The 27579-nt window shown below is 37.9% G+C and overlaps 1 protein-coding gene across 1 annotated transcript; it reads left to right on the top strand.

The window, feature by feature from the left end:
- kctd3 (potassium channel tetramerization domain containing 3) lies at positions 1-27070 on the top strand. Its single transcript, XM_088624762.1, has 18 exons — positions 1-364; positions 3805-3858; positions 4303-4348; positions 5430-5503; positions 6641-6699; positions 7641-7721; positions 8398-8550; positions 9158-9248; positions 9824-10014; positions 15363-15478; positions 15781-15868; positions 17309-17425; positions 17893-18063; positions 20229-20384; positions 20917-21013; positions 22233-22432; positions 23080-23218; positions 23812-27070. Exons 1-18 carry the CDS (start codon positions 294-296, stop codon positions 24389-24391), a joined length of 2484 nt encoding a protein of 827 aa, XP_088480888.1. The 5' UTR covers positions 1-293; the 3' UTR covers positions 24392-27070.
- The last annotated feature ends 509 nt before the right edge of the window (positions 27071-27579 follow it).

Genomic DNA, 27579 nt, shown 5'->3' with positions numbered 1-27579 from the left:
AGGGAAGGAATGAAGTAATGTGCAACCTAGTGGCTGCTTTACGACAGTACGAATGGCGTCTTCCCTTATGAGACCCCTGTGTATCCCCCAACAAATACACATAACCTGTACAATACATCACTATGAGATTTTAAAGTCGAGTTATATTCTAACCACATCCTTCCCCTTCGTTTGGTTTTGAAAACCGCTGTTTGGGGGGGGGGGGGGGTGAATAGTGGTTCCCTGTTTGCTCATCCTTTCTAAAAAGAAGAAAAAACTAATCCTGACGGTGGTATATCTGGGGTGGGGGAAAGATGGCCGGGAACAGCAACAATCTTGCCTCGGGATTTGGGGAAATAATCCAACTGAACGTCGGTGGCACACGGTAAGATGCTGATAAAAATCTGAATTTTACACGGTATATTTTTGAGGGGAGCAGTGAACAAGACTAAAATAAAGCAAGGAATCGGGATGCAAATACGAGTTCAGCACCATAGGCCTTGATGTGGGGATGTCTTGGTCCGATATTATTGTAGCCTCTGCCTTTTCCGAAACACATGCAGTCACGGGTATAATTGTTCCTTTTTTGAACGATAAAAATTATGGAAAATGTTTTTCCTCGAAACAGATTATTTAGGACGTGTAGCTACTAATTTATTTTTTAGCTTCGATGCAGAGGAAAATCTAAATATGTGTGCTCCTACAATCGACACAGTCCCTTAAATATTTGCTCGAGTTGCGCTCCAGGTGTGTTTATATGAATTCCTACTTGAATGTTCTGTTCTCTCACAAACACATGAATGTTATTAAAATGTTCGCGCCACACAATACATTTTCACAAGTTGTCGTTTTATTACGAACGGATCAATTAACATTCTAATAATAATACTAAAACAAAAATGGTAATTTTTCTCCTTTTACGATCATTTGTTAGTATGTATCACAGTGCGTCACTATGCCAACTATGAATTTAGACTGAGTATTGTAGGTGAGATACCCATTTTTGAAATTTCATTTAGAAGAGATTTGTCAATTAACAACACAAAATATCGAATATTAGTAATTTTATAAACATTAAAAATACGTAGTTAAAATACAAATGACCGTTTTACTTTTCCCATTTAATCATTTTGCAAATATGCCAGGGTATTTTTAGAATTATTATTTTGAAAGTATTTTGAAATCACACTATCAAAGTACAAACCATCAAAGGGATTATTAAATTAATGTTTGTGAGTGCTTTAAGATACTGATTTGAATTCCAAACTTACACCAACATTACACTTACACCAACATTCCAGTGGTTGTACAGACAGATGAGTTACAAAACTTTAAAAAGACTGTTGAGAACATAAGAAATAAACAAGATGCAATATTCAGTAGTGTAAAGAATAGAGAAATTATAAAGATGTATTTGTTATTAATTTTTCTATGTGTTCTTTTTCTATATTTTCAAATATACCTGAGCAGATGTTGCCTCATTTTGCTCAGATAACTAGAGAGCAGCTTTTGAAAGAGGTGTAATGTCACACTGTCATGTTGTGTTCAATCAGAAATCGCAGTGAAGGACCTGTTCAGAAGATTGCCATTGTTCTAGTAGCAGACAAACGTATGTAAAGATAATTGATCATTCTTCCAATGGAAACTGTGCAGTATCCTGAAGAACAAATCTCGCAAAATGGACAACACATGCACCTGGTTTAAGGGATTCTTTTAGTTGTTTGCAAATTGATAGCTTTTGCTTTGTAATCTCTTGCCTTCTCTGTGTCGCATGTTTTCCATAAAATGAATCCCAGAATTCATCACTGTTCCTGATGTTGGCAATGTTGATCTGTCAATGTCTGTTGTTTTGTTTTGGATGTCATCAGTAATATGTCGGCTTCAACTGATGTGAAGTGCATCTTTCATGGTGCAAGTGTTGTCTTTTCATAAACAACATTTTTGAAGAAAAGGGATGTAAATTAGAAGCTAGACAGTGATGGTAGGCAAGACAACTGCCTCCAGTAATTGTTGAAATCTAGAGCTTTGTTTCATTTTCTGCATTGAGTTTTGATCATGAGACGCCCAGGCTACTTTATTTAGTTTTGTTCTCTTAATTACAACAGATGCTTAACTTACCCATTAATAGTAATTTAGTTACATTTTAAAGATTTTATGGAATGCATGCAGTAGTTTTAAAGAATATTATTAAGGATGCTGTATGATTTATTGTTTGCTGTAGTGCATTTTTTCTTATGTTAATTCTGAGTTCCAGCCATTTTGCTAATACAGTATAAATCCAACTTGTAAAATACACACCTTTCAAAACTGCTTTGACTCATTAGTTTTGCACTAGAGAGTTTTAGGAAACCAAAGGTTTAGCTCTAAGACAAGCCTTAAAAAATGGCATTTCTTGGACAGCAGTATTTATTCCTAAAGAAATGTAGTAAGCAGTTTTTGTGGTTATCAATTGACCTAAGTGTTCGGTTAGTTATTTACCTGAAAGCATTTTAATTCCTAAACCTGTGTAAATCTTCTTGACACCATCTGACATTGGAAATGAATAAATGTGGGAATGAAATCCATGTGCCTTTGTAGTCAAAACATTATTTAGCATGTGCCTGTTTACTCAATTTTGACAGTAGGCGCATTCACTCAGGTTCTATTGTGAGCACAGAGATCTTTTTTGTCATTTCCATTTGTTTTTTTTTCTCAGAAGTGAATAGAAATGTCAATTTTGGTTATATATAATGAGGTTATATTTTTAGCTACACGTGAAATGAAGGTAGCGCAGACATAAAATAGGAAAACAGGGCTTATCAAACAGGTTGTAAAGATGAGATAAAGCATCTGACCATTCTGTCCATTTTTGCATTTGTGAAATGGAATCTAACCTTACTTCTTTCCTTAAGAAAACGTACTTCAAATTAATACAACCAAGTGTGGTTTAAGGGCATTTTAATATCCACCCTGTCAAATAGATTTCATGGTAGATATAGATATATACCAGCTAAACAAAAGATAATATGCTTGACGATTGATGGTTGGGAGTTGTGATTGAGGAGGAGCAGTTGAGAGCTCAGCGGCACAGTCACACAAGCCCATTAGTCACATGCCCCCAAAAGCAGTCTATTACAGATGTGTAGATAGCTGCTGGATATGCCCTGGGCACATCTGTAACAGAAAGAGTGCGGAACATGCTTTTTGTCGCAGGGCATAGTTGAGCAAGTGCCAGCAAGCCAGGGTATCCATGACCTGATGTGTGCCAGCAATCTCTTTGAAATGCTGTGTGCCAGTGATATGTGTGAGGGATGCATCACTGCCATTTATAGGAGATTTCGCACTAAGGCACCATGGAGCTCACAGCATGTGAAATGACAGATGACTTTGATAGGCTGGTGAGCAGGAGGAGTATCTGCATAGGTCCTCATTCTCCCCATTAAAGTGCAGGGGTTTTAGCAGGTAGGTGAGTTCTTGACTGGCATTTCCAAAGTAGATGAATATAAAACAAAAAAATACTGCCCATTCCATTCCAGTTTCACAAAGAAAAGTGTGAGGTAAATATGTATTTCAAAATGTATAAATAGTTCAGTGTACACAGTACTACATTCTTTATGTTCCATAAAATGCCATATCGAGTAATGGCTGTTGTGATGTTGCCAGAATCTCAGCTTTTAAATATATAATCTTCTGTTTCTTTTAAGCTTAAAATAAAGTTACCCACTTATTTTCATTGTATGGAGGACAGATTAATAAAAATCATCCTGCAATGGCCTGAGATTGTTACACTTACATTTCTCTTACTATTACATTTTCTTTATTTTGTTGTATCTTTATGACTTTCAGGTTCTGCACCTCAAGACAAACTCTAATGTGGATTCCAGACTCCTTTTTCTCAAGGTAAACTTTTTTCTACACTTAATGAACCCCTTTATTCATTTTGTTCAAAATAATAAGGAATAATGAGGGAGGAAACATTGACTGAAGCAGTAGTATTCAAAAACAACAGGGAATCTAGTAAGACTGAACCATTAGAGTTGTGTTTTTGAAGGGATTCTTTCCCATTCTTTTCCCATGATTTCTGAAAACCAAATCTTGTTGTTTTTTATTTATATCTCTACGTATGTTATCAGTTGTAATTAAATTGTGTGTTTTCAAAGACATTCTGCATGATCACATTTTCAGAAGATACGGAAGAAAAGTATTTAGATTGTGAAATTCAAATTCCTTCTGTATGACTACACCTGTTTAGTGGAGTAAAACAGTTCGATTACTAACAACATAATTAACAGTTGTTTGTCTGAAAAGAATGTGTTGTGGCTTTAATGCAGTTTTTCTGTATAGCTTGCTCAGTGGAAGGATCTCAACACTACGGGATGAAACTGGAGCTGTGAGTACTTTTCCTGCTTAGACTCCTGTATGACAGATAAGGTCTCCTTTAATGCTTAATATTATTAATAACAGTATTTTACTAAGCAGGTACAGGTAGTCCTTGATTTACATATTCCATGTTTTTGGTTAAGCCCATCTCAGGAATATGTACTGCGTCTTAATTTAGGACACATTAACATGCTTGGACATTGGCAGGACCACGCAACTTGATTGTATGTTTACGACAGTATAAGCTGTGCGTACACAGTTGTGCACCGGAATAAATAGTGTTGCTTGGATGATTCATGAATGGCTGGGCTTTCTATATCTAACTTTTCAACAATGAAATTATGTTCATGGATTAAATTGACTCCATAGAAATAAAAATACAAACACATGGATTGAATAGCACAAGGTACTTTAAGATGCAGTACGTGGCCATTAGTCATTTCCACTTAGTACGGTTTGGGTCTTTATATTCATCAGGGTTTGGTGCAAAGAACTACCAGGATTACCGTAATATAACCATAGCCACATATGACCAAGTCCACCCCTATATTGTTGCATGATATACTACATTATTTAGTATGTTTAGTTAAAAGACATAAGTAACTCTCCCTTATATGATAGTTAAAGTACTAATTCATTGGTTTTAAGTTAATTTAAATTATATTGATAAGCTAAAAGAAAGTTTTGTAAGCAACATCGTGATAAATTCAACAAAAATAGAACAGCAATATAGAGATATGTTATATCCGTCTGCATATAGCAATAGTGAAACAAGTGTTGGTTTGTAGTTGGTTTTTGTTGTTCAGTTGACAAAGTATTTTTTGAAGTTGAAAAGATCATTACCTTAGGTAAGGTTGTATCTGGGCTTCGAAAGCACAAGAAAAATATCAAACATGAAAGATATTTAATATTTACTATAACCATTTTGAGATGTTCATAAAGTTTTCTTGATCTTATGGCAGGCTCCTTCGTCAGCTATCGAGTCCTTTGAAAATCATTGGGGAATGGGTTTTGCATAGTTAACAGTGATGAATACTGTGATCAATACAAAACTCTCCGTAATGCTTTTAAATCTTTTTTTTTCTTTGCAGATATTTATTGATAGGGACCCAACAGCTTTTGCACCAATTCTAAATTTTCTTCGAACCAAAGAGCTAGATCTACGGTAAGCATTAAAAACATCTTTTTTACTTCTGTTGAAAAATCTTTGATATTTCCAACGAGTATTTCTCAAGTTTTCCGTTTTTATGTGAAATTGGAAATGGCTACTTGCTTTAAACTGGAAAGTAGGGCATTCTGGAAAATTTAAGAAGGCAAACCTTGAGAAGCGAGAAGTAAATTCAGAAAAAAATAGGATTGACATTATTATACAGCTGCTGAAGTTTCATGCCTGTAGTGTTTACCATTGTTCGCATGCTGATAATTTTTTAAAACTTGCAAATCCACTTCACTCATTTTCAAGATGTAAGAATGTGTGCAGGTGCAGTTTGTGGCAGGTTTTTGTCCTGAAGGCTGCTGTCTGTTTGATGTGTCTTTCAACTGCTGCAGAGATGCGATTCTCTAACAAAGCTCTATGTGACGAAAATACTAGCAGCCATGATAGATAATTAACAGTATTTATCAAATATAGTTTAGATTTGTGTAGTGCTTTTCAACCCAAAGGATCCTATATCACTACAAATGTAGGAGGGGCAACACCATTCTTGGTGACCTTTAGCAGTCAGTATATTCCAGAAGCTGTACAGTAGATCAGATAGAGTCAGAAATGACTTCACCTATTGAATAATGGAAAGATGTAGAATCCAGAAATCAGTCATTATGATTTGAAAGTCATATGAATGCTATTGAAGCTTTATATATTGGTTTCTTAGAAAATTAATGTAATATTTTTTGGTTCTTTTAATCTGCAGGTTATTTTTTTTCTTGAAAAAAGAGGGTATTGATTGATGATGTTGTCTTCTTGTAAATGAAGCTACCAAGTTCTCTATTATGAAAATGGAAATTATACTACTTAAGAAATAGTTGTGCATAAGTAAAGTTTTCTTCTCATTGCTTATCTAGTTTTCGTGTCTGCTCAGATGATAGTCTGTGAATATGTTGTTTTTATTGGTTTAGACTCAACCTTTTAAAAATAATAGGTTGCAATTCTATTATGCAATTTACAGAATAGCCATGTTCACTGGATTCAAAAACTAGTGTAACTAGTAACTGTTCTTTTCATACAGACTTAATTTTAGGTGTTTTTGGAATTTGACAGGACTTTTAGTACTTAAAACACTTGTACTATTTGCTTTTTTGACAGGGGGGTAAACATAAATGTTCTCCGACATGAAGCTGAATTTTATGGTATAACACCATTAGGTACGTGTTTGATTAAGTTTATTAATCTATAATCAAGTCTATAAAATGTTTTTTGGTCTGTTTTGGTATCTAAAACATAAATTAATGCATTAAAGATCCTAAAGTGGAAAACCACAAAATCAATTATGGCAACTTGCAATCTGAGATCCTCCGACCACAAAGAAGTTAAGCTGTTTAAAATAATCTTATATCAATGAGTGCACTTCATTTAAACGTTTCTAGAGTGCTTGCTTTTAATGTAATTGGTACTGTAACTGATTACTGATCTTCACTCCTGGTCCAGGGTGGCCACAGAGTAGTATTGAGCTTGGTTGTGCAGTTCATTTTTTAATCCTCTAATAAAATCAGTAATTTGAGAACAAATCAGTAATTAACTGAATGATGCCATTTTTACAACACTGCATTAACAGGAGCAGTTTGAGCAAAGTACCTTGCTCGGGCATACAACAGCAGCATCCCTACTGAGATTTGAACACATGACCCACCTATTGGGAGCATTCATTACCACTATTCCAAGCTACTGCTCAAATAATAAATCATTTCCTCTCAGAAAAGAACAGTGTCTTAGACACCACAACGTTTCGCTTCTGGGCTTTGTCATTACCCAGCTGTGACCAGAATACCTCAGGCAGTACACAGCGTGCAGTGAGTTGGCCTGAGTTTCCTGGCTCAGTATGTCATGTGCTTTGCACTTGTGAACCAGCAGAATTATCAGTTTGAGCTAAGTTGCTCCTTTAAAGAACTGTGGTGCTCACAATGTTGGGTGTGTTAGAAGTAGCATTCACAGGTCTTCATTCTATGCAGTACATAGCTTGCTTGAAGCAGTAAGCTTAGTTGTTAATTCCACATTTTCAAGGAAACTGCAGAATTGTAGCTAGTGAGAAGCATGGGTGAGGATCTGTTTAATTAAAAAGCGTCAGTTTATCTTACTCTTATGTCAGTCCGAAGGTTACATCTCTGTGAGGAGCTGGAGCGATCCTCTTGTGGAAGTGTCCTTTTCCATGGCTACCTCCCACCTCCTGGTAGGTTATTGTTTTTATGCAGATACTTAAACTTTTAGCAACTCCACAGTTGCATTACTGCTAGAGAACTCTTGTCCCAGTATCATGCCAAAAACACCCCTCTGGCACTCACCTGTAGTCCTGGCCAGGTCATGATTGATGTCTTCTATTTTTACTTATTGTTTTAAAAGGGAGGAGCTTGATAGTAAATCTTAAAACAAACGCATTTGAAATCTTTCAGAACTGAAACTTATAGTATTTTGCACAAATGATGCAACATACAAAGTCCCATGTGGAACCTGACATGCAATTAATGTTTTTTTTTATGTTTCCATTGTCTAGCCTATTTGATTCAATGCTAAAACACAAGGCAGTGACATATTCACTATGTGTCAATTTTATTGGCCTGGGACCATGGCATAGAGTACCTGTGATGTGAAAGCTGAACTCAACACTGGCTCTTTAATGATTAATTAATGACACTCATAAGCTGTCCCCTAACTGATCTTAAATGAGTGCAAACACATTTTTTAAAAATATTTGATGATAAAGGAGACATTTTTGACATGAATGTGTGAATCGCATCGTTACTGGAAGAAATTTTACTGCTAGGGAATTTTAACAAAGAAAGTGTTCTTGCTAATGTTTGGAAATATAGGTATGTGTTGTCTGAGTTTTTTTTCTGCTATGCTATCAGCCATTCCCTGCCGCAAAGAGAAAATGGCCAACGCGGTACCCAATCTTCAGGAGGAGAGAGCAGGGCCCAGTGTGCTTGAAGTGGGTCTTCCACGGAGCAGCCCACAGCCCTCCATCCCAGGACCCCCCAGCACTGAGGGGCCTCAGCGACTGGGTAAGATCTGATAGGGCCGCAAAAAGTCAGAGAGCAGCTCAGCTCAGATTTGAAATTCTGTTTAATTTGTTTAATGAAAAAGACCATTGTCCAGAGCATACACACACATGCACAAACGTGCATTTTCCTGTAATACTGTGCATTTAAGTATCATCAGAGGGTTTTTATTATCTCAGTGTGGCCAATCCGTCTCTGTTGTTCCTATAAATGGGTGTTTAGAATCAGCATATAATTTGAATTAAGCTCTTGGTTTTGTGTACGGATTGGCACATATGAGACAATGCAATGCTTTGCACACCTTAAATGATACATTTTCGGTAAAACAACACAATCGGCATTTGTCTCCCTGCTTATGCATACTGTAGATGAAATACAACAGTATAAGTGGTTGCAAATGCAACAATTAGACAAAGTCGCAAAAAACAACGTAGAATAAGACAAAGGTGCTATTGAGGACTTAACAAATACTGGACAAATGCAAGTACAAAGTTTCAAAAAGTGCAGCTGGCTGTTATTTATTATGCAGATTGTGTAATTCCTAAACCTTTACCATTTTAAGAGGGGAGCTATGTAAAGGATCTTATAAAATGCAATTTTTCTTGTCTAGGGTCCCCTGTAGATCCAAGGAAGGTGCTAATCGTAGCGGGTCATCATAACTGGATTGTAGCTGCATATGCGCACTTTGTCATCTGTTACAGGTATTTAACCTAAAGAAGTTCCAAACCATTATGTCATATACAGTACATATTTTGTATTGACTTCCTGTTTAAGATGGCCTTCAACAAATGATTTTGTTTAACACTTAAGTATTTTGCTGCTGGATATTTCTCCCAAGTGATGCATTGCGTGGGTATTTTTATTCTCGTCCTAGAACTTTTTAGTGTTTTTCTGAGTGGAAAACCAGTTCTGTATGACATCAGAAAGAATAAAAATATTTCAGCCATTAGCTTTTTGTAAAACAATAATTAATACTCCACTTTGTGTTTTCCAGCAGATGGATGGAATTATTTGATCAAAAATATCTCCATTAAATTTGTTTGCTTTACGGTACAGAATGCTATATAAATCCATAAGAATATACAATGTGTTTATTTCAGCTCCACCAGTAAAGTGAAAATAAAGGGTTCAGAAAAAATACTAATTTCAAAAATATCTATTTTAAAAAGATGTACTTTTATTTAGAATTGTATGTATTAGTAATTTTCAAACCTTTTTTCCCTTTTGTAGGGGCTTAAAAGAATAATTGCAAGTTCTCTTTCTCCTAACACCGTAGGATCAAAGAGTCATCAGGCTGGCAGCAGATATTCTCCAGCCCTTACCTGGACTGGGCCATCGAGCGTGTGGCTCTCAATGCCAAAGTGGTAGGGGGACCACACGGGGACAAGGACAAGATGGTGGCGGCCGCATCGGAGAGCAGCATCATCTTGTGGAGCATTCAAGATGGAGGCAGCGGCAGTGAAATAGGCAAGAGTGGCTCTGGGGAGGGGATCACTTCCAGTTGTGTCTGCTCAGAGTGACAGGCGTTACTTTTAAGATCACTTTATTGGCCATATACAATTCCATTTATTAGGAATTTGCCTTATCGCATACCCCAGCTTGCTCTCCATTGAGACACAATTTTAATTGCAAATGCCAGCCTTTTCTAGTTTTAATCATGCTCGTCTTTACAGTGACATAGACAAGCCGGCAGTTTTGTAGTCTGTGGTCCATTTTAGGCCCACACACAAACAGCAGAATGAAACAGTAGAACATTGTTCTGTTATGAATATCTGCTGGGTTTTTTTTGCGTGAAAATGTATTATCTTCACACAGCACTGCATCAGAAATATTTCTTTAAACAGAGACTGCAGGAAAATCAACCCGTTTCAGTGTTCATTTAGTAAATGGATATTCTGTAGTTACAGACATGTTTTACTCACTGCAGTATTTTCTTGTAAACCATACTTTTTGTGTGCAAAACTATAACCCTTCAGGATAGAATTAAAATAGTTTTGTTAAAATTGGGTATTTCTCTTTATCTGAAATGAAATTGCTGCTTTTGAAAGGTAAACCTGCATGTACAAAGTGTGTGTTTCAGACAAATTCTGTGTTTCAGAAACAGTACATGAAATATAATGTAAAAAGAGAGGACAGTGTTTTTACACTCATATAATGCAAATATGCATATATAATGTGTTTAATAGATATAAGAAGAATAAGAATAAGAAGAATGTGACAGAATAATATATTTTGTGTAAAAATTCGAATGTAGTGTGATTAGTTGCCTGACAACGAATCCAAACCAGTACAAGACCTGTGTAAGTGCAGGCAGTAGATGTGCTGAATTATCATTCATATTTAACTAATTATGATTATTAATTTAAATTTATTAAGGAACATTATAATTTATGTTGACTTAGGTTTTTCACTTAATGCAGAAAAACAAAATAGAAGACAGCCCCCTCTTTGCACTAGATAATATTCTGTATTAACTCTTAATTACTCATTTCTTTTGAGCAGTACCTGCTACTTTTACCTCGTTGGTATAACTACTACTACTACTAATAATAAAATAATAATAATAATAATAATAATAATAATAATAATAATATAGCGCTTTTCTGGACACTCCACTCAAAGCGCTTTACAGGTAATGGGGACTCCCCTCCACCACCACCAAATGTGCAGCATCCACCTGGATGATGTGACAGCAGCCATAGTGCGCCAGAACGCTCACCACACAACAGTGGGGAGGAGAGCAGAGTAATGTAGCCAATTCATAGAGGGGGATTATTAGGAGGCCATGATTGGTAAGGGCCAACGGGAGAAAATAATCACCCAAACTAGAAATTCGTTATCGGCTAGGCATGACTTATGATTTGAAAGTGTGCAGCTGAATAGGCGTTTTGAAGTATTGGATTTCCAAACATTCTGAACGTTCTGAACAAACCCATTTATCGAATGATTGGTTTGTGAAGAAGAAATTATTTTTCAATTCCATTATATTATATTGGTGATTTAAATATACTCTCATCAGTAAGTATGTGCACAGCTTAATTCAGAATTACTTTTTAAAACTTTGCCACTTAACCGGGGGCACTGAAAGGAAATATTTTTCCATGAGTGACAATGATATGAGAAGCAAAACCCAAATAAGATTTCAAAACTGTAGTGTACTCATCTGCAATGTGTCATCTGAGCAAGTGTTATATAGTAACAATATTCTTGTGTTTATTTGCAGTTATTCACAACATCCTTAAAGGTGTTAGGTTTTGGTTCATCGCTATCTCAGTAAAAAAATGAGAAGCCTTACATGACATGTTTTGTTCCTACTCATATAATGATAGTTTCTGAGAGACTTAATCCCCTTTTCTTTGTTATCTGGTGTGATCTGATGAGTGTCATTAATGGCACAACAGGATTTAAGCAAGATTAAATTAAAGGGACAATCACTAATATCTATATAGATTTCCTGCTTCCGCTTCTACTGGAAGTCTAGGCTTAATTAGTTTTTAATCACAAAACATTGGCTGGTGTGCAGTCAAGTAATATATTCTTTGTAATGCATTTTATTGATGTTGAAAGCATTGCTACAAATGCTTTTTGGTGTTACTATACTTTTGCATTGTTTTTTTCCATGTCACATACTTCATTTCTAATAGCAATTTTAATAAAAACTAACACAGAGAGAGACTTATGCTTGAGGCATGTACATTTATGGTCTGGGAATGAAAACTTAGTGGTTTCAAAAAATGGAAGAAAAAAATGTTGTAAAAGACATTCTGGACTGCACACATGCAAAATCTACCCCTGAGTATCATTCTGCTGATTGTCATTGACATTTAGCACTCCTATGCCAGTGCAATTTTCAAGTAGACAACAGCAAAAGAAAGATGACATGTAAGCAAACCTGCAAAATTGATGGAAAAAACAGAAGGATTAGGTTACCTGTTTATAAATGGAATTAATCAGTACACCCTTGTCCAGCGCAGGTTTGTCCAAGGTGGATTTGATTATACAAAAAAATTTAACATGAACATATATTTTGAATGAGAACAACTCATATAAGTATACTGTACAAAGTCCTGGATGATCCACCAGAAGCGGTATATGAAGATGTATATCAAACACTCCCATAGCACCTCTTTAGGTTTGTGTGAACAGTTCAGTGAAGTTGTAATTTTTTGATTGTTTTGTACCTGAACTTTGGTTAATACCCTTACAAAGCCGTTTCGCATCAAAGCAGAAGGCACCTGGAAGTGATAGTTTAGAGGAAAAAACTTATAACGTTGTGACACTAGCAGAAAAAGTAAAGATTTTACATAGTTGTTGTTGCATGGAGGAAGGTTTTCGTTCACTAACATCATGTTTATTTTTAGTGTATATGTTTATTCTATTTTAATTTTAATATTGGTTGGTCCTTTCGTTTGGGTGAAATAATATATGTATATAGCTAGTAATAGTCGACTTTACACAGCCGCCTTTACGTTTTCTTGTTGCATAACCTGTTGAGTTTTTCCAGTGGAGACATGGCACTGTGGAGGAACATGAATCCCACATTAGACAAGGCTCTACCTAATCACCCTTATCACTCAGCTACATAAATGAAAATGATTTGCAAAAAAAAATCACCCTAAAAACTGGTTAAATACCCTAGCTTATGGTGTTGAGCTGAATAGCTGTACTAAGATATGCAGTATATGATACATATGCAGAAGTGCTGTATTTATGAAACATTTGTTCATGTACAGTACCTGGGTGTTTTTTTTTCTGTTGCCTTAGTTTATTTATTTTTGAATGATCCAACAATATAACGAAAGGCTTCCTTTCATTTCAGGGTTTGCTCTCATTACAGTGAAAACTATGTGTGTGGGAAGATTTGTGCTTTCACAAATCAGTCTTCTCTGTGTAATCAGTACTGGGGGGAGCTACAATTCTCACTCTAAAACCACAAAAAAATAATGAGAACTGGAGTGCGTTACTTTTGTACACTTACTCATGGCAGTATTTTGTGAGACATTTTAAAAGTTTTTCTTTCTCTCCATTACAATTCAGAATCATTTATTGTAGCACAAAACTGCATTTGTTTTTTTTTAAATGTCCATCTATCCATCCATTTTCTTTATCCAATACAGGATCTCAGGGAGCACATCCCAGCAAGCAGTGGGGGCAAGGCAGGATGCACACAGACACAAATGTACACACAATAGGGCCAATTTTAACAGAAGCCAGTTAACCTACCAATATGTCTTTGGACTGTGGGAGAAAACCAGAACACCCAGATGAAACCCACACAAACATGTGGAGAGCATACAAACTCCACACAGATAGTAAGCCAGGTCTGGAACTGAACCCGGGACCAAGCACTGCGGGGCAGTATTGACCACCTCACCACCATGCCAACTTTTAAAAATATGATTTGATAATATATCTGTGTCTGTTTCATGGATGCTGTGAGACCCTAGATCTAATCCTGGTGTGTTTGTATGTGTGTTTGCGTGCCTTCATACTCTAGTAGGATTGACAGTAGGTCTTGTACTTATATACCTTTATATAATATGCTCGGTGACAGCAAGACACCCAGCACCCCAAATAAAGAACAAATAAGCAAATCAACCAACCAAAAAAAATGCTATTCACCTTGTTTGAGCAGTCTTCAAAACTTGACAGCAGAACTGGAACAAAATTACATGAGCTGGCATCTCCAGTGATGGAGCTCTCCTGGCGGCTGGCCTCCTTTCAATATTACTTACCAGCAACAGCACTCCCGCTCTGCTGCTATAAGCATTATTTCTCATGGAGGGCCCCCTAAGACAAGGGCCTGTCAGTCTTCATCCACTCTCCCCCCCCCCCCGATAGTCTTCAAGGCCCACTAGCCTGAGCGGGAGTGACATTTCAAATTTCTTGCGACTGGCACAGCTGTCTAGGTTGATTTCCTGCCGAACCCGTGCCTCTCTCCCGAGTAATCAGCCCTGGTTCTGTTTTTATTAGTAACTATTCGCTTATAACCTGACCATCTGAGTATCTGAGAAAATGGGATCTGTCAGCATGAGACTGCTTCCCTGAGATTTGGCTGGAGCAGTCACTGTTGTTTGTTGATAAAGACCTGTGTGCCCTCTCCGTGTGCTAGTCAATGGGGAAACCAGGTCTTGATTACAGCAGAAGAGATCATATATTTTTTTTAAATATTCTGATTGTTTCTAAAGATGGAGTGCATGGGATACATTCTAACTTTTTACAGAGCCAGCCAATGAAATGACCCTGTAAAGGAGGCACTTCCCAATATGTCCTGTTGAAGCTGTAGTCTTGTGAGGAAAAATGTAACAAGGAATTGCAACAAAACCAAATTCAGGAATGCTTTACTTGAAGACCACTCCTTAACAACACAATAAAACAGCATGTCTAAAAGCCATATAGCACAAACTTGGACACAATTTAACACAAGCATGCCAGGACCATACTGACCTGTATCTGAAGAAAGTCTTTTGTCAGCTCTGAAGTCCTTAATGGTGTCTTTCATCATTTTCAGCTTACTTCTCTCTACCTGGGGTTTGCTCTTAGCTTTTCAATGCTTTTCATAGAGCAATACTTTCTGACTAGTTCTGTCTTTATTGGTGTTATCTATCAATGGTTAAAGATTTTATCAGTCTACACTAATAGCTTCAATAACAAGTTCAATCAAGTGTGTGAGAGCTTGGTTAAAATGAAAACCAGAATAAGATACAGTTTGTGTTGAAGGTTGTATTATCTGATCTTAACAGTGTTTAAATTTGGAATAATCCCAGGTTAGAATTTTATAAAAGGGTGTAACTAGTGCTTTATATGGTGTGCAGGTGTGTTCAGCCTGGGAGTGCCAGTGGATTCCCTGTTCTTCATTGGAAATCAGCTAGTGGCTACAAGTCACACAGGAAAAGTGGGAGTGTGGAATGCTGTCACCCAGCACTGGCAGGTAAATTCTGTTGAAAGTAAAATATATGTTTTTTATTATGTTGTATTTTTCTATGAGACTGTTGTGTAATCAAAGTTAGTCCTGGTTTTTACTTTTAAATGCAGTTGCTTTGTTTTCTTTTTCCTCAGCTTTCATTTCATTATTAATCTTGCAGTAGTCAAGTCACAAACTGTCTCATCAGAGTCTTCTCTGCCTAGGATTAAACAAATTCTTCCCATATAGCATAACTTACTCAAATCCAATTTTGCCGTGTGAGAGGGTAAAAGCATTTGTATGGAAACTGCTTTTCTTCTTTGTCTTAGGTTCAGGATGTAGTACCTATTACAAGTTATGACACTGCGGGCTCCTTCCTACTTTTGGGCTGTAACAATGGATCCATCTACTACATAGGTAAACCCGCTTCTCTTTAAAAAATGTACTATGTCAGGTGAAGATGCTAATATTTACAGAAATAAAATATAATTTCTGATTTTTTTCTGAGTCATTGTCCAGCAATCCCATGAGCAAAGATACTCCACACTAGGGTGCTAGAATTTGTGTAAATTTTTGATCGGCATCACAGTCATTTCTGTTGTCTGAATTAAACCATTTTTAGCCATAATGTTAGAAAAGATGCTGTGCTAACCATTAAAGGCATTCAGCCGAGCACAGGTTGAGCTCTTTATGGTCCTGACGTCATTGGCTTGAGTCTGGATCATGTCACTAGCTGACTGGGACTGTGATTTCCCGAGTGGAGATCCCCAATTGACTGAGGGTGGAATTAGTCGATGTCTTGGATTTGAGCTAAACTGCAATTACTGCAGCTTCTTGGGTCAGTGTGGGAAGCGTCTCTCTTCCAGTTGGTGCTTAACCTCCAATATAGAACTGTTTCCATTAGCATGTTAACAAAAAAGAGTTTGTCGGAGGGGTGAGCCTGCTATTCCTCGTTCATTCCTCTGTGCGATTGCATAACTGTGAGCCAAGATGGTAAAAAAACAACTGGCGATTTAAAACAGAGTGCATATAACAACATAATCAGTGATTCTAAATGAGAAAAACTAAAAAATATATACTTGTCAATTTTGACATGATCATGTCAAGATTAATTACTGTTTAATCAAGTAATGTTAATGAACAAGACAGCTGTAAGAAATGTAATTTATATGAAACTTTGTGCTCTCAGACATTTATCTTATTAGAGCATGACTCTCTCATCCTAGCATTAATCCTGCATCAGCAGGGTCCGCTTGTCAGCACGCCTGTCTCCATTTGGTGGTTTGAACCAAATCTTTGAGCTGACGTTGCCATTAAATGCGACCGAGAATACGTCGCTCCGCCTGCTGTTGGAGGGGTGGGGGGAGGAGAACAAAGTAATGTAGCCAATTCATAGAGGGGGATTATTAGGAGGCATGGGAAATTTGGCCAGGACGCCGGGTTACACCCCAACTCTTTTCGAGAAACACCCTGGGATTTTTAATGACCACAGAGAGTCAGGACCTCGGTTTTGCGTCTCATCCGAAAGACGGCGCTTGTTTACAGTATAGTGTCCCCGTCACTATACTGAGGCATTAGGACCCACATGGACCGCAGGGTGAGCATCCCCCCAGCAGGGGGGATTTTTATATGACCCCCTGCTGGCCCCACTAACACCGCTTCCAGCAGCAACCTTAGTTTTTATCAGGAGGTCTCCCATCCAGGTACTGACCAGGCTCACACCTGCTTAGCTTCAGTGGGTTGCCAATTGTAAGTTGCAGGGTGACATGGCTGCTGGCAATCTTAGTAGAGCATGACTAATGCAGAAAAATAAATTTCCCATTGTCTATTAATTTCTATGCATTTGTCCCATAACAGACATGCAGAAATTTCCTTTACGAATGAAAGACAATGATCTTCTGGTGACAGAGCTTTATCATGATCCATCAAATGATGCCATCACTGCCTTGAGTGTTTATCTCACACCTAAAACAAGTAAGTTCACGTGAATATTGTCCCAAACACCAGAGAAGGAGAAATAATTATTTTCTGTTTGTGAATTCATGATTCCTAGTAAATATAAGGACTGTTGCTGTCACCTCACACAGGGAACATTTCTTTGCAAATAGGAATAGGTTTTGTACGCCTGAAAGAGTCATGAGGTTTTGTGAAATGGCAAAAGACCAGTCGTAAGTTCTGGAAAGTTTCAAAGCAGCAAGTTTCAAAGCCTCTCTCTAGTTGTGTTTTCCCTGGTCTTCTTAGGCTTTTAAGCATGAAAAAGTATTTAATTTCCATAGGTGAATCCTCCTTCACAGCCTGTTTGTTATGTCCTTTGTCCTGCCCACAGACCTATTTGTCAATTTGGCTTTTGCAGATTCGTTCGTCCGCCTTCCTGTTCTTTACATAGCTAGCAAATTCTAGAACTGTAGATGATCTGTCACTGAGAGATGCTGTGTTTTTAGGTGTGAGTGGGAACTGGATTGAGATTGCCTATGGAACCAGCTCGGGGGCAGTGCGGGTGATCGTGCAGCACCCCGAGACCGTTGGCTCTGGCCCTCAGCTCTTCCAGACCTTCACAGTCCACCGAAGCCCCGTCACCAAGATAATGCTCTCCGAGAAACACCTGGTCTCAGGTAACTGTCCGTTTGTAGGTAATACTGGCTGCACAGCTTCTGCAGATGGGCCTCATCAACCAAAAATACTTTTTCTCCTTAAAAAGCTCCAAACATTTCTGTACCCTCCACAGTCTGCAGACATGATACATTACAATGCAGTGAAATTAACCTGTAGCGCAAAGTTTGCACTTCACCATCACAAACATGTAATAAAAGGCTCTAGTTTTTAGCCCATTTGTAGGGCAACAAAAGGGTACTATAGGATGTTTTTTTAAATAGTAGAACATTTCACACAAATGTCACATGCAAATATTCAATGACATATCAGTGATTCAATTATTTCCAAGCTTTAAAGCTTTTAAAACTCCATGTTTCCTTTTCACTGGTAATTCCCTTGTTCCAATAACTGTTTGTGCTCTGTATGTGATCCTCCTTTGTTGCTTCGCCTGAAGTTTTTAGAGATGCTCACCTATCTCTGCTAGTCCTCTGCTTCTGCCTTCTTCATTCTCCTTCCTTGCTTCCTTGCTCTGCTCCTGTAGTCTCATCAGAGCTGTTCTGAGATATCTGGCTGCTTTGCAGTTTACAAAGTGTTTGCTCTAGCACTGAGACGTCTGTCTGTCTCAGTCCCATTTGGACAAACTTCTGCTCGATGCTCACTGGTGACACGTATTTAGGGCTTCTGAATTTTGGTACTTATTTTTATATGATGCTTTTTTAAAATTACTGAGAGCCAATTCAGTTTAATAATTAACACAAAACTCAATAATTGTAAAACAAGACTGGGTCCTGTTAATTTCCAGTCTTGCTAGGACTACTGTTTCCCCTTCGTTTGTAATTGGAACACATCTGCCTGGCAACACTGATGACTAGTTCTAAATGTCTTCCATTTCACTTTTGTAATAACCTAATTTAGCCTGCAGTATTTCTTTGCACTCCTAATTTGTTTTGTCAGTTGTATGGTTACAAATATTTCAGCATTAAATATACATGTACTTGCAAGATTTTAATGTTTCAAAAAGTAAAATGCAGACAGCAATTTATAATGTTCTGATAAAGTTCTAAGACAAAAAACATAAAATGCTTAGAAAGCAGAAATTACAATGGAAAGGGATGTGGTTTATTAGTAAATACACTGAAAACCAGAAGCCCTACACATTATATTGTTAATATAATTGATTGGTATGGCACTGCATGTTTTGTGTTGCACTGTAATTTTTCTTCACTGTGCAACTTATTTCATTAGATTTATTCTATATCTTGCCAACCATTGCACTTGGTAACTTCCCTATAACCGTAATGTTCCTTTTTATGTAATGCTGTTGCTGCTCTGGATACAGGTGACACTTCAAATGAAAAATAGTCAATAACTAAAACTGCACAAATAACTACCTGATAGATGGAGCAAAGATATATACTGTATTATATATGCAGCAAAGACTGAAGGGACAGTAAATTATTACTACTACATCATCATGGCATCAAAATGCCATCCTGCACCAAAGCCAAGATCTTAAATATCCTAGTCATAAATTTTGATTTAATCAAAGGTTATAATAAAAAGGTATTTTTAAAATAATTTATGAATGTTGGGTTTTAAGGTATTTACATTCTTTTACATTAGTTTGATTTATTATTTTGATGCCTCAGTATGATGAAGGATTATGTATAAGAAAGTTTCTTATATTTTTAATCATTTGGGTTCCACTATGATTAAATAGTCATAGTCACTAGAAAATCAAAGGAGCAGTGTTAATCAAGTTGCAGGTTTCTCAGTCAGGCTTACCTAAATTTAATCTTTAAGGTGGCAATTAAATTCTGTGCCTTTTCACTTTATCTGTGGTGTAGTAGCAGCTGTTGAAGGTGCTGAGTCAAGCTATTTATAAAGTAGGGATATTTCGGGATGTCATTATGCACACACAAGATACTGTAATCATGGTAATCAAAGTCTGGGGCTATGTGCAATTTATTAACCTCCTTGGACTCTAGATCATACTGGACTATCTTGTCTGCTTTTGTAGCATTTTCCCCATTCGAATCAAGTGAGTGTTCATGAGTGTTCAGTCATGTGGTGTTAAATTGTCTACCAGAAGTTTTATTTTATTTTAGTACATTAGGGAAAACTGCCATATTTTGAAGAGGAAGGCTTTAAGGCTCAATAGAGGGATTGTTTTTCTCTTCTTCAGTCTGTGCTGACAACAATCATGTGCGAACGTGGACGGTAACTCGATTCCGAGGAATGATTTCCACCCAGCCGGGCTCCACTCCCCTCGCTTCCTTCAAGATCCTGTCCCTGGAAGAAACCGACAGTCATGGCAGCTACTCATCTGGCAACGACATTGGTGAGGAAAAAGAATTCATACAAGCTAAGCTGTTCTAGGGGAGGAGCAGTGGCACTGTGGCTAAGGATCTGCGCCTGTGGCTGGAAGGTTGGCGGTTCAAATCCACAGCCGGCAGAGGAATCCTACTCCATTGGGCCCCTGAGCAAGGCCCTTAACCCCAACTGCTCCAGGGGCGCTGTACAATGGCTGACCCTGCGCTCTGACCTCAGGCTTCTCTCCCTGTCTGTGTGTCCATGTCTCATAGAGAGCAAGCTGGGGTATGCGAAAAGATGAATTCCCAATGCTAGAAATTGTTTAGGGCTAATAAAGTGATCTTATCTTATCTTCTCTCCACTCTTTTTTATTTACAGCTACCAGTAGTTTTCATTAGACTTTCTTGCTCAACTTCCTTTACCTAATTTTTTCTCCATCTCTTTATATATATACATTTACTTTTGGAAATACACATTCCAATGAATTTTCCCTGCATCTCATTTAATTTATTCTTTGACCAAAACGCAATTATTTTAAAATCAAAATACTGTTTCTGTAGGCCCCTTCGGTGAGAGGGATGACCAGCAGGTTTTTATCCAGAAAGTCATCCCAATAACCAATAAGCTCTTTGTTCGCCTTTCTTCAACAGGGAAAAGGTACAGTATATTATCCACATCATTCAATTTTTTTTGTTTAGATCAGACTTAATCTGATTTTTGCTTTAATGTTGTGTGCATTTCAATGCAACATCTACACTGAAGAAAAGCATAATGGCAGGTTTGGTTGCCTAAACTTGTTAATTTTCAATAATTCATATTGTTTTCTAACTATGGTTTTATGCCTGAGTCTACACTGAATAATCACTTTAAGAAATAAAAATGAAATGGACCATTTGGAATGGCAATATGTTTTATGACAAATTGCCATATGTGAGTTGGCTCTGAGTTGCTAAATCATGTGCTTACTCAGAGCACCTTATGGTAGAGACATCGCTGATTCATGCCTGGGCTATATTGCTGGCTGTAGTCAGGATTATTCCAGGATATTTACTTCCTTTTTCACACAATTGTGACCTAAGCATGCCTGTGTCATAGGGTATGACTGGGATGTTAGATTACAGGATGTGCTATAATACAGCAAGTTGAAGAAACGGGATTATTTTGAACTCACCAAACATAGGCAGTGGTCAGCCAATTGTCAGCTCCCTCTTCAATGAGTATTTTCATCTTTGTCACTGTCAGTTAATGACGCAGCATACATTTTACTCTCTAACCTCTGGTCTATTGGGCCCAACTTGTGTTGCGGCTGAATTCCTGGTATGTGTGTGCTTAAGGAATTCAAGAGATCCAAGCAATGTGTTTCATTACATGACTCACATTCACCAGTCAGAGCTCAAAATAGCCAAGATGTAAAATTAGAAATATGTATTTTGTTTCACAAGCTGTGATGTATACACTATGGAATATGAGGGTATCATCAAGCTGAAACCAAGAAATTCCAAAGATGCAATAAAGCTAACAATGAGTATTCAAAAAGCCCACACAGATTTGTCAAGATGCACGATATATATTCAATATGTAATAATATTAAAGCAAATAAAGTATAACTTAATAATGAAATACTAATCCTAGAGGAATATGAAAGGACAGCGATAAAGAATAATGGTAAAAAAAGTAATATGGTAATGTAATGATAGTAAAAAATATGATACTTAGAAAAGATAATATAAAGGTCCAAGTTTTAAAACAAAACATAGAAGAAAAAATATTTTAGAATGTATTAATATGAACAGCCTCATTGGGATCAAGATGAATGTCATTTGCTTCGCAGTCCTGTAGTGCCAGGAGGTCATTTTTGTGATGTCTTCTGCTGTAGAATCTGTGAAATCCAGGCGGTGGATGGCACCACGATCTCGTGCTTCACAGTGCGAGAATGTGAGGGTTCCAGCAGGATGGGTTCCCGGCCGCGCCGGTACCTTTTTACTGGCCATGGAAACGGCAGCATCCAGATGTGGGACCTGACAACTGCCATGGATATGGTGAACAAGGCTGAAGACAAGGCCAAAAAAGAAGCTGGTAAGGAAGCCGAGGGGCAGCTTCCTTTCTCAAGGGTTTCTTCTGGTTTGTGTTTCCATTGAATTCTTAATTAAGCTTATTACACTTTGTCAATGAAGTACTGGCTGAATTAGACCTTGTTTTTTTAATGGCTTTCAGGTCTGAATCGTTCTAATGGGATTAGACATTAGCATTAACACTTTGACAAATACTGGTACAAGTCAACTCATTTAGACATTGATTCAGAAACAGGTGTTCACTTACAGCTTTAGCAGTTCCCTAACGTAATTTGGAGCTGAGTTCCAGCAAACACAGAAGAGCAAGAGTTTTGCTTTCAAAAAGAATTGACCATGGCCACAACTCCAGATTTCTTGAATTTTGTTCATGTTTTTAGTAAGTGCTTTGCTACTTGCCTGGTTACCCTGTTTGCCACTCCACATATTTTTGTGTAATCTGGAAACTTAACTACGGCAGAATCTTAAATTCTTGGAATTGATCAGGAAGACCAACAGGACTAAAGGGCATTCCTGCATTTTATCATTTCTTACATTAGCCTAATTATAGGTTGCACTCCTTAAAATAATGTGAAGTCTTGATTGATTGATGGTTTAAATGTCACCTAGGGTGTTTGCTCAGTTTTTTGCTGAGAAGTTTTTGTTCTGTGGTAGATGTGGGTGGACCGACAGAGGAGGAGTTGCTGAAGCTTCTGGATCAGTGTGACCTGAGTGCCTCTCGCTGTGCCACCCCCAACATCAGCCCTGCTACTTCTGTGGTGCAGCACAGCCGCCTCCGAGAGTCCAGTTCTAGGTGAGACTGACTGAACTCTCACACTCTGAAACCCAAGTTTCCCCTGGAAGCTCCTAACTCTTTATATAAATTTTCTCTGTATTGTTTGCAAAATACTTTCCCAATCATGTGTCTTAAAAGGGATGCCTTTCAGGATTAATAATGCTGCAATGCGTATAGTTATTATAAGGGTTCATCATTGTTACATAAATACAGATATATAATAACAATGTCATAGTAACTAATATGTCAAATTTAGTTTCAACAAGCAGCTTTGAAATTATGCCCCGTCACTATACTGGGGCATTAGGACCCACACAGGCTGCAGGGTGAGGGCCCCCTACTTGCTCCTCTAACACCTCTTCCAGCAGCAACATTAGTTTTTCCCAGGAGGTCTCCCATCAAGGTACTGACCAGGCTCACACCTGCTTAGCTTCAGTGGGTTGCCAGTTGTAGGGTGATATGGCTGCTGGATTAAAAGTTGCATGGGTGCCTGCTAGCTTTTTGAATCTGACCATCAGACCAGTCAGGTTTGGTAAGAGGTTAGGTTTTATCCCCAGATTATTTTCTGATGGTACACAGGATTTAACGTCTTATTTCGTGTTCTTTCACAGCCTCCAGCTGCACCCTCATGACACCATTCCCGAGACAGCCACCTACGGGGCAGTTCGGCCTTACAGAGAGAGCCCACTGCTGGCAAGAGCCAGGCGAACAGAGAGCTTTCACAGTTACAGAGACTTTCAGATGTTTAGTCTGGGCAAAAGCCTGCTGGAGAGGGGCAGCTATGAGCACGGCAGCCTGTCTCTGGTGCCCGCAGCGGAAGCCAGCCGCCCTCTAGCTGAGAGCAACTCCGCGGACAAGAGGAGCTCCGTCGTGGAGCTCTGGGCCGGCAGAGCTGCAGAAAGCCAGCCAGAGCCTCCCAAGGCGGTACCAGACAGCCCCGGGGACTCCAAGAAAAAGGGGACGGAGGAGGAGGTGGGAGAGGCAAGGCCGGAAGTCAAGAAGAAGAGCGCATTTGAAGGAAGCTTCCTGGGCAGGAAGAGAGCACCTCCCGTGCCACAGCTAGCATCTCCGCCTCCGGGAGCGGAGGGAGGGAGCGAATCCCCCGGCACTGCCTCCCCCTCCCCCACCAGGATGGCCACCTCTCCTCGTCACAAGAAGAACGACTCCTCCTGTCAGGAATACAGTTTATAGGACTGGAAACTGGTAACAAAGAGCACCTGGAACTGCATATGTGCCCATGGGCGAATTGTGTTACTTTGCTGACCTAAGAGTGCATCGGCATTTGACCAAAATTTGGTCAATAGCATTATACTTTCAACCTTATAACCTTTCAAAAGATATAATAAATAAAAATCGAATGCTGCTTTCATAAAAACAGTTCTTACATGTTCCAGGAAAGCGGCTTGGGCAGAAGAATTTTATTATATATGTATTATATTAATCCACGGTTGAAGAATGAGAACTGTGCTTTGAAGAGCTAGTTTTATTGTCCTTTCAGTAGCTAAAGAGTATATTATACATATATACTTACATACTGTTTGTATGTATCAATTACACATATGGAGACACCCAAATGAAAAAAAAAACTGTTAGGAACTCTAGGGAGTTTTCTCTGGGATCATGAATTCATGGTGAGTGGGAATCATGTGTGGTGATGCACCAGGCCATGACACAGCCGTGATATCCCTGCTCATGGGAAATGAGAATCTATGCCACCTTGATGGTCATAGCTGATGGTAAGGATTCAGCAAAAAATCTGCATGTGTGTTCTGAAGGCCATATTTCCAAATTTGTAGTCATGCCCAAACTTAGCTTACTCATGCAGTGCAAGGACAGAAAGAAATGAGGGAATCATAATTTATTTTGTCAAGACCCGACCAGCTGCTGTAAATAATCCCCACTGAGCATGTATGAGCTGTCCTTGATTAATTCCCACATAAAACTTATTCATTGCAAACTTGGGTGTCTGAGTACTTACAGTATGTCTAGACTCTGTATGTGCAGAATGACTTAAATTCAATCTCTCTGCCAAGGTTTATGCATGATGTAAAGTCTGTTTCTAACTCTTGAGTTGTAATTCCTTATATGTGAACACCTTGTTCATAATCACTAAAAGCTTTAAAATGACACTAAATATTACAACCCATATCTTTTAGCATCGAAGAAAAGGGACATTGAAGGATGATGCTATACAGTACAACAGTTATGGAACAAAAGGCTGCAAAGGGTCATCTGTTGTACCCATAGACTTTGTTACTCACTGGAAGTGTGAAACCTAAAAAACATAACAGCACAATATAAAGCACACCTCATTGTACCTCAGCTAAGGATTCTAATTGGGAATGCTTACTGTCAACATCTCATTCTTGGGTGCTAATTAGACTAGCCAAAGCTAGACAACAGCTTTTATGAGACTCCGTTTGCAGAAGTAAAAAGATAAAAAATGTTCACTATGGCTGAAAATGTTTATAGGTCTTTTTATTAAGTTTAATAAATTAACTTTATGAATTATTCTCTAAGAGCCTAGTTTTGATTCTTTCATTTTTTTCACCCCAAGGGGTACAGTGGGTTGTTTGCTGTAGCCATGGACCTTGTTACTGACAGGATAGCCTAAAAATATCAATATTATTTTATTAAAGCACATCTCTTCATTGAACCAAGGGTTCAAATTGGGAAAATGTCCTTTCAGCATCTCATTCTTTGGTGCTAACACAGCTAGCTAAAGCTAGACAACATGACTAAGCACAAGATTGGAAGGGATGGAGTTTGTTTCTGTGTATCTTTTCTTGTACTTATCTAGTTGTGCCTTTTGAATCGGACATTAAAAATTAATTAAACCAAAGTAAGTTATTTATATTCTTGAAGATATCCTGCCTAATCTTGTGGTAATACATTCTGTAACTTGTGTTTTTATTTGACATACCACCTACCCTGTGAGCTAACAATGCGCTGACAGCTTTGAGGTGAGATTTGTGCAAGGTTGGTTTCACTTGGTTACATTAAGGTGGGTGATTGAACTGCTAAGGATAGCTGAGCTACATATTCTGGTTTTTAATGTATTGTCAAATTAACCAATTTTACAAAGATGGTTGTAGATGCCTTTCAGATATCTATTGAAACTAAAGTTGGAAATATAACACTGTATTGTATATTCATAAGCGTGTCCTCTGTGTGGAGTTCTAGGTTCCAGTATATGGTTTTACCAGAAATGATTTTGATGAAGAAATATATTATCTAGCAAAGAACTAGACAAAAGTGCTTCTTGTGTTAAAAGCAAGTCCCCTGTTACATGAAGATTTTTTAATGTAAAGTTGAACTTTGTTGACTGTTGTTGGCTTCAGCTTGTTGGCTGAAGCTTTGCTGACTGTTGTCGGAACAGTGTAATGTCAGTAGGAGGTACTGGATTGTCTGAAGCTTTCTTCTGACAAAATCTACCATTTTGCACTGTGCTATGTTTACAGGTGAAGTCCAGGAGACAGTAACAATCATATACAATGCACTGCTTATAAACATTTGTACAAGTTGCTTTTTTTACAATGCATAAAATGCTCATGTTGGACTTGCATTATCTTACTAAAAAAATATTAACAGTGTTTTAGGAAGGGTAATGTTTTTCTGCATCGTTTTGTGATGGCTGTGGAAAAAAATCCCTGTTTTGTGCTGTTATATAATTATACAGTATGTGACCAGACAACCAGACATTGTCAGTATGATTTTGACTGTCACAAAGTAGTTCTTCCAAATTTACTGATTTTATATATGCAGGCTCCAGATGCAGTAATAATAAAGATAACAGTGTTGGCTATAAATAGAGCTGTTTTGGATCTTGTCATTAAAGTTAATAAATTAAATTTATGAATTAATCCCAAAGAGCCTAGTTTCCACATTTCTTGTCAAGCTCCTGTCCCTTAATAATGTCTAATTTCCTCTACACATATATACTGTATATATACTGTAGATCTCCTACTTGATTGCCCTGCTGTGATTGTACAACCTTTGCCACTGTCGATTTCTCATGTAGTTTGCAGTTTTTGGTCAGATGTCAAGATCTGTGGATAGTGGGATCAAGAATATAAGAAAGAGGTGGCCAGTCCTGCTGGGTTTATAGTTTGTAGTAGCTGGGTGAATTGGATAAAATGGTATCCAGAGTTCGGGCCTCCATCATGTGTTTTTGTAGTGTGTTCCACATATTCTCAGCTACTGTGGCGTGCTGATGTACTGTATACTCACCCTTCCAATTAATGATAATTGCATTTTCTAACTGCTTTATCAAATACAGAGGCCTTACCTTTGATACTCCTGCATAAATGCCTGCTGTGGTATGTCTGCAGCTAAGCTTAAGCTAGGAAATATCTGTCACTGATCTTCTCACTTTTTTT

This window comes from Lepisosteus platostomus, chromosome 3 (assembly GCF_059453375.1).
Source record: "Lepisosteus platostomus isolate fLepPlt1 chromosome 3, fLepPlt1.hap1, whole genome shotgun sequence".
NCBI lineage: Eukaryota > Metazoa > Chordata > Actinopteri > Semionotiformes > Lepisosteidae > Lepisosteus > Lepisosteus platostomus.
Note: the sequence above shows the minus strand (reverse complement) of the source record. Positions and strands in the feature narration are given on the sequence as shown.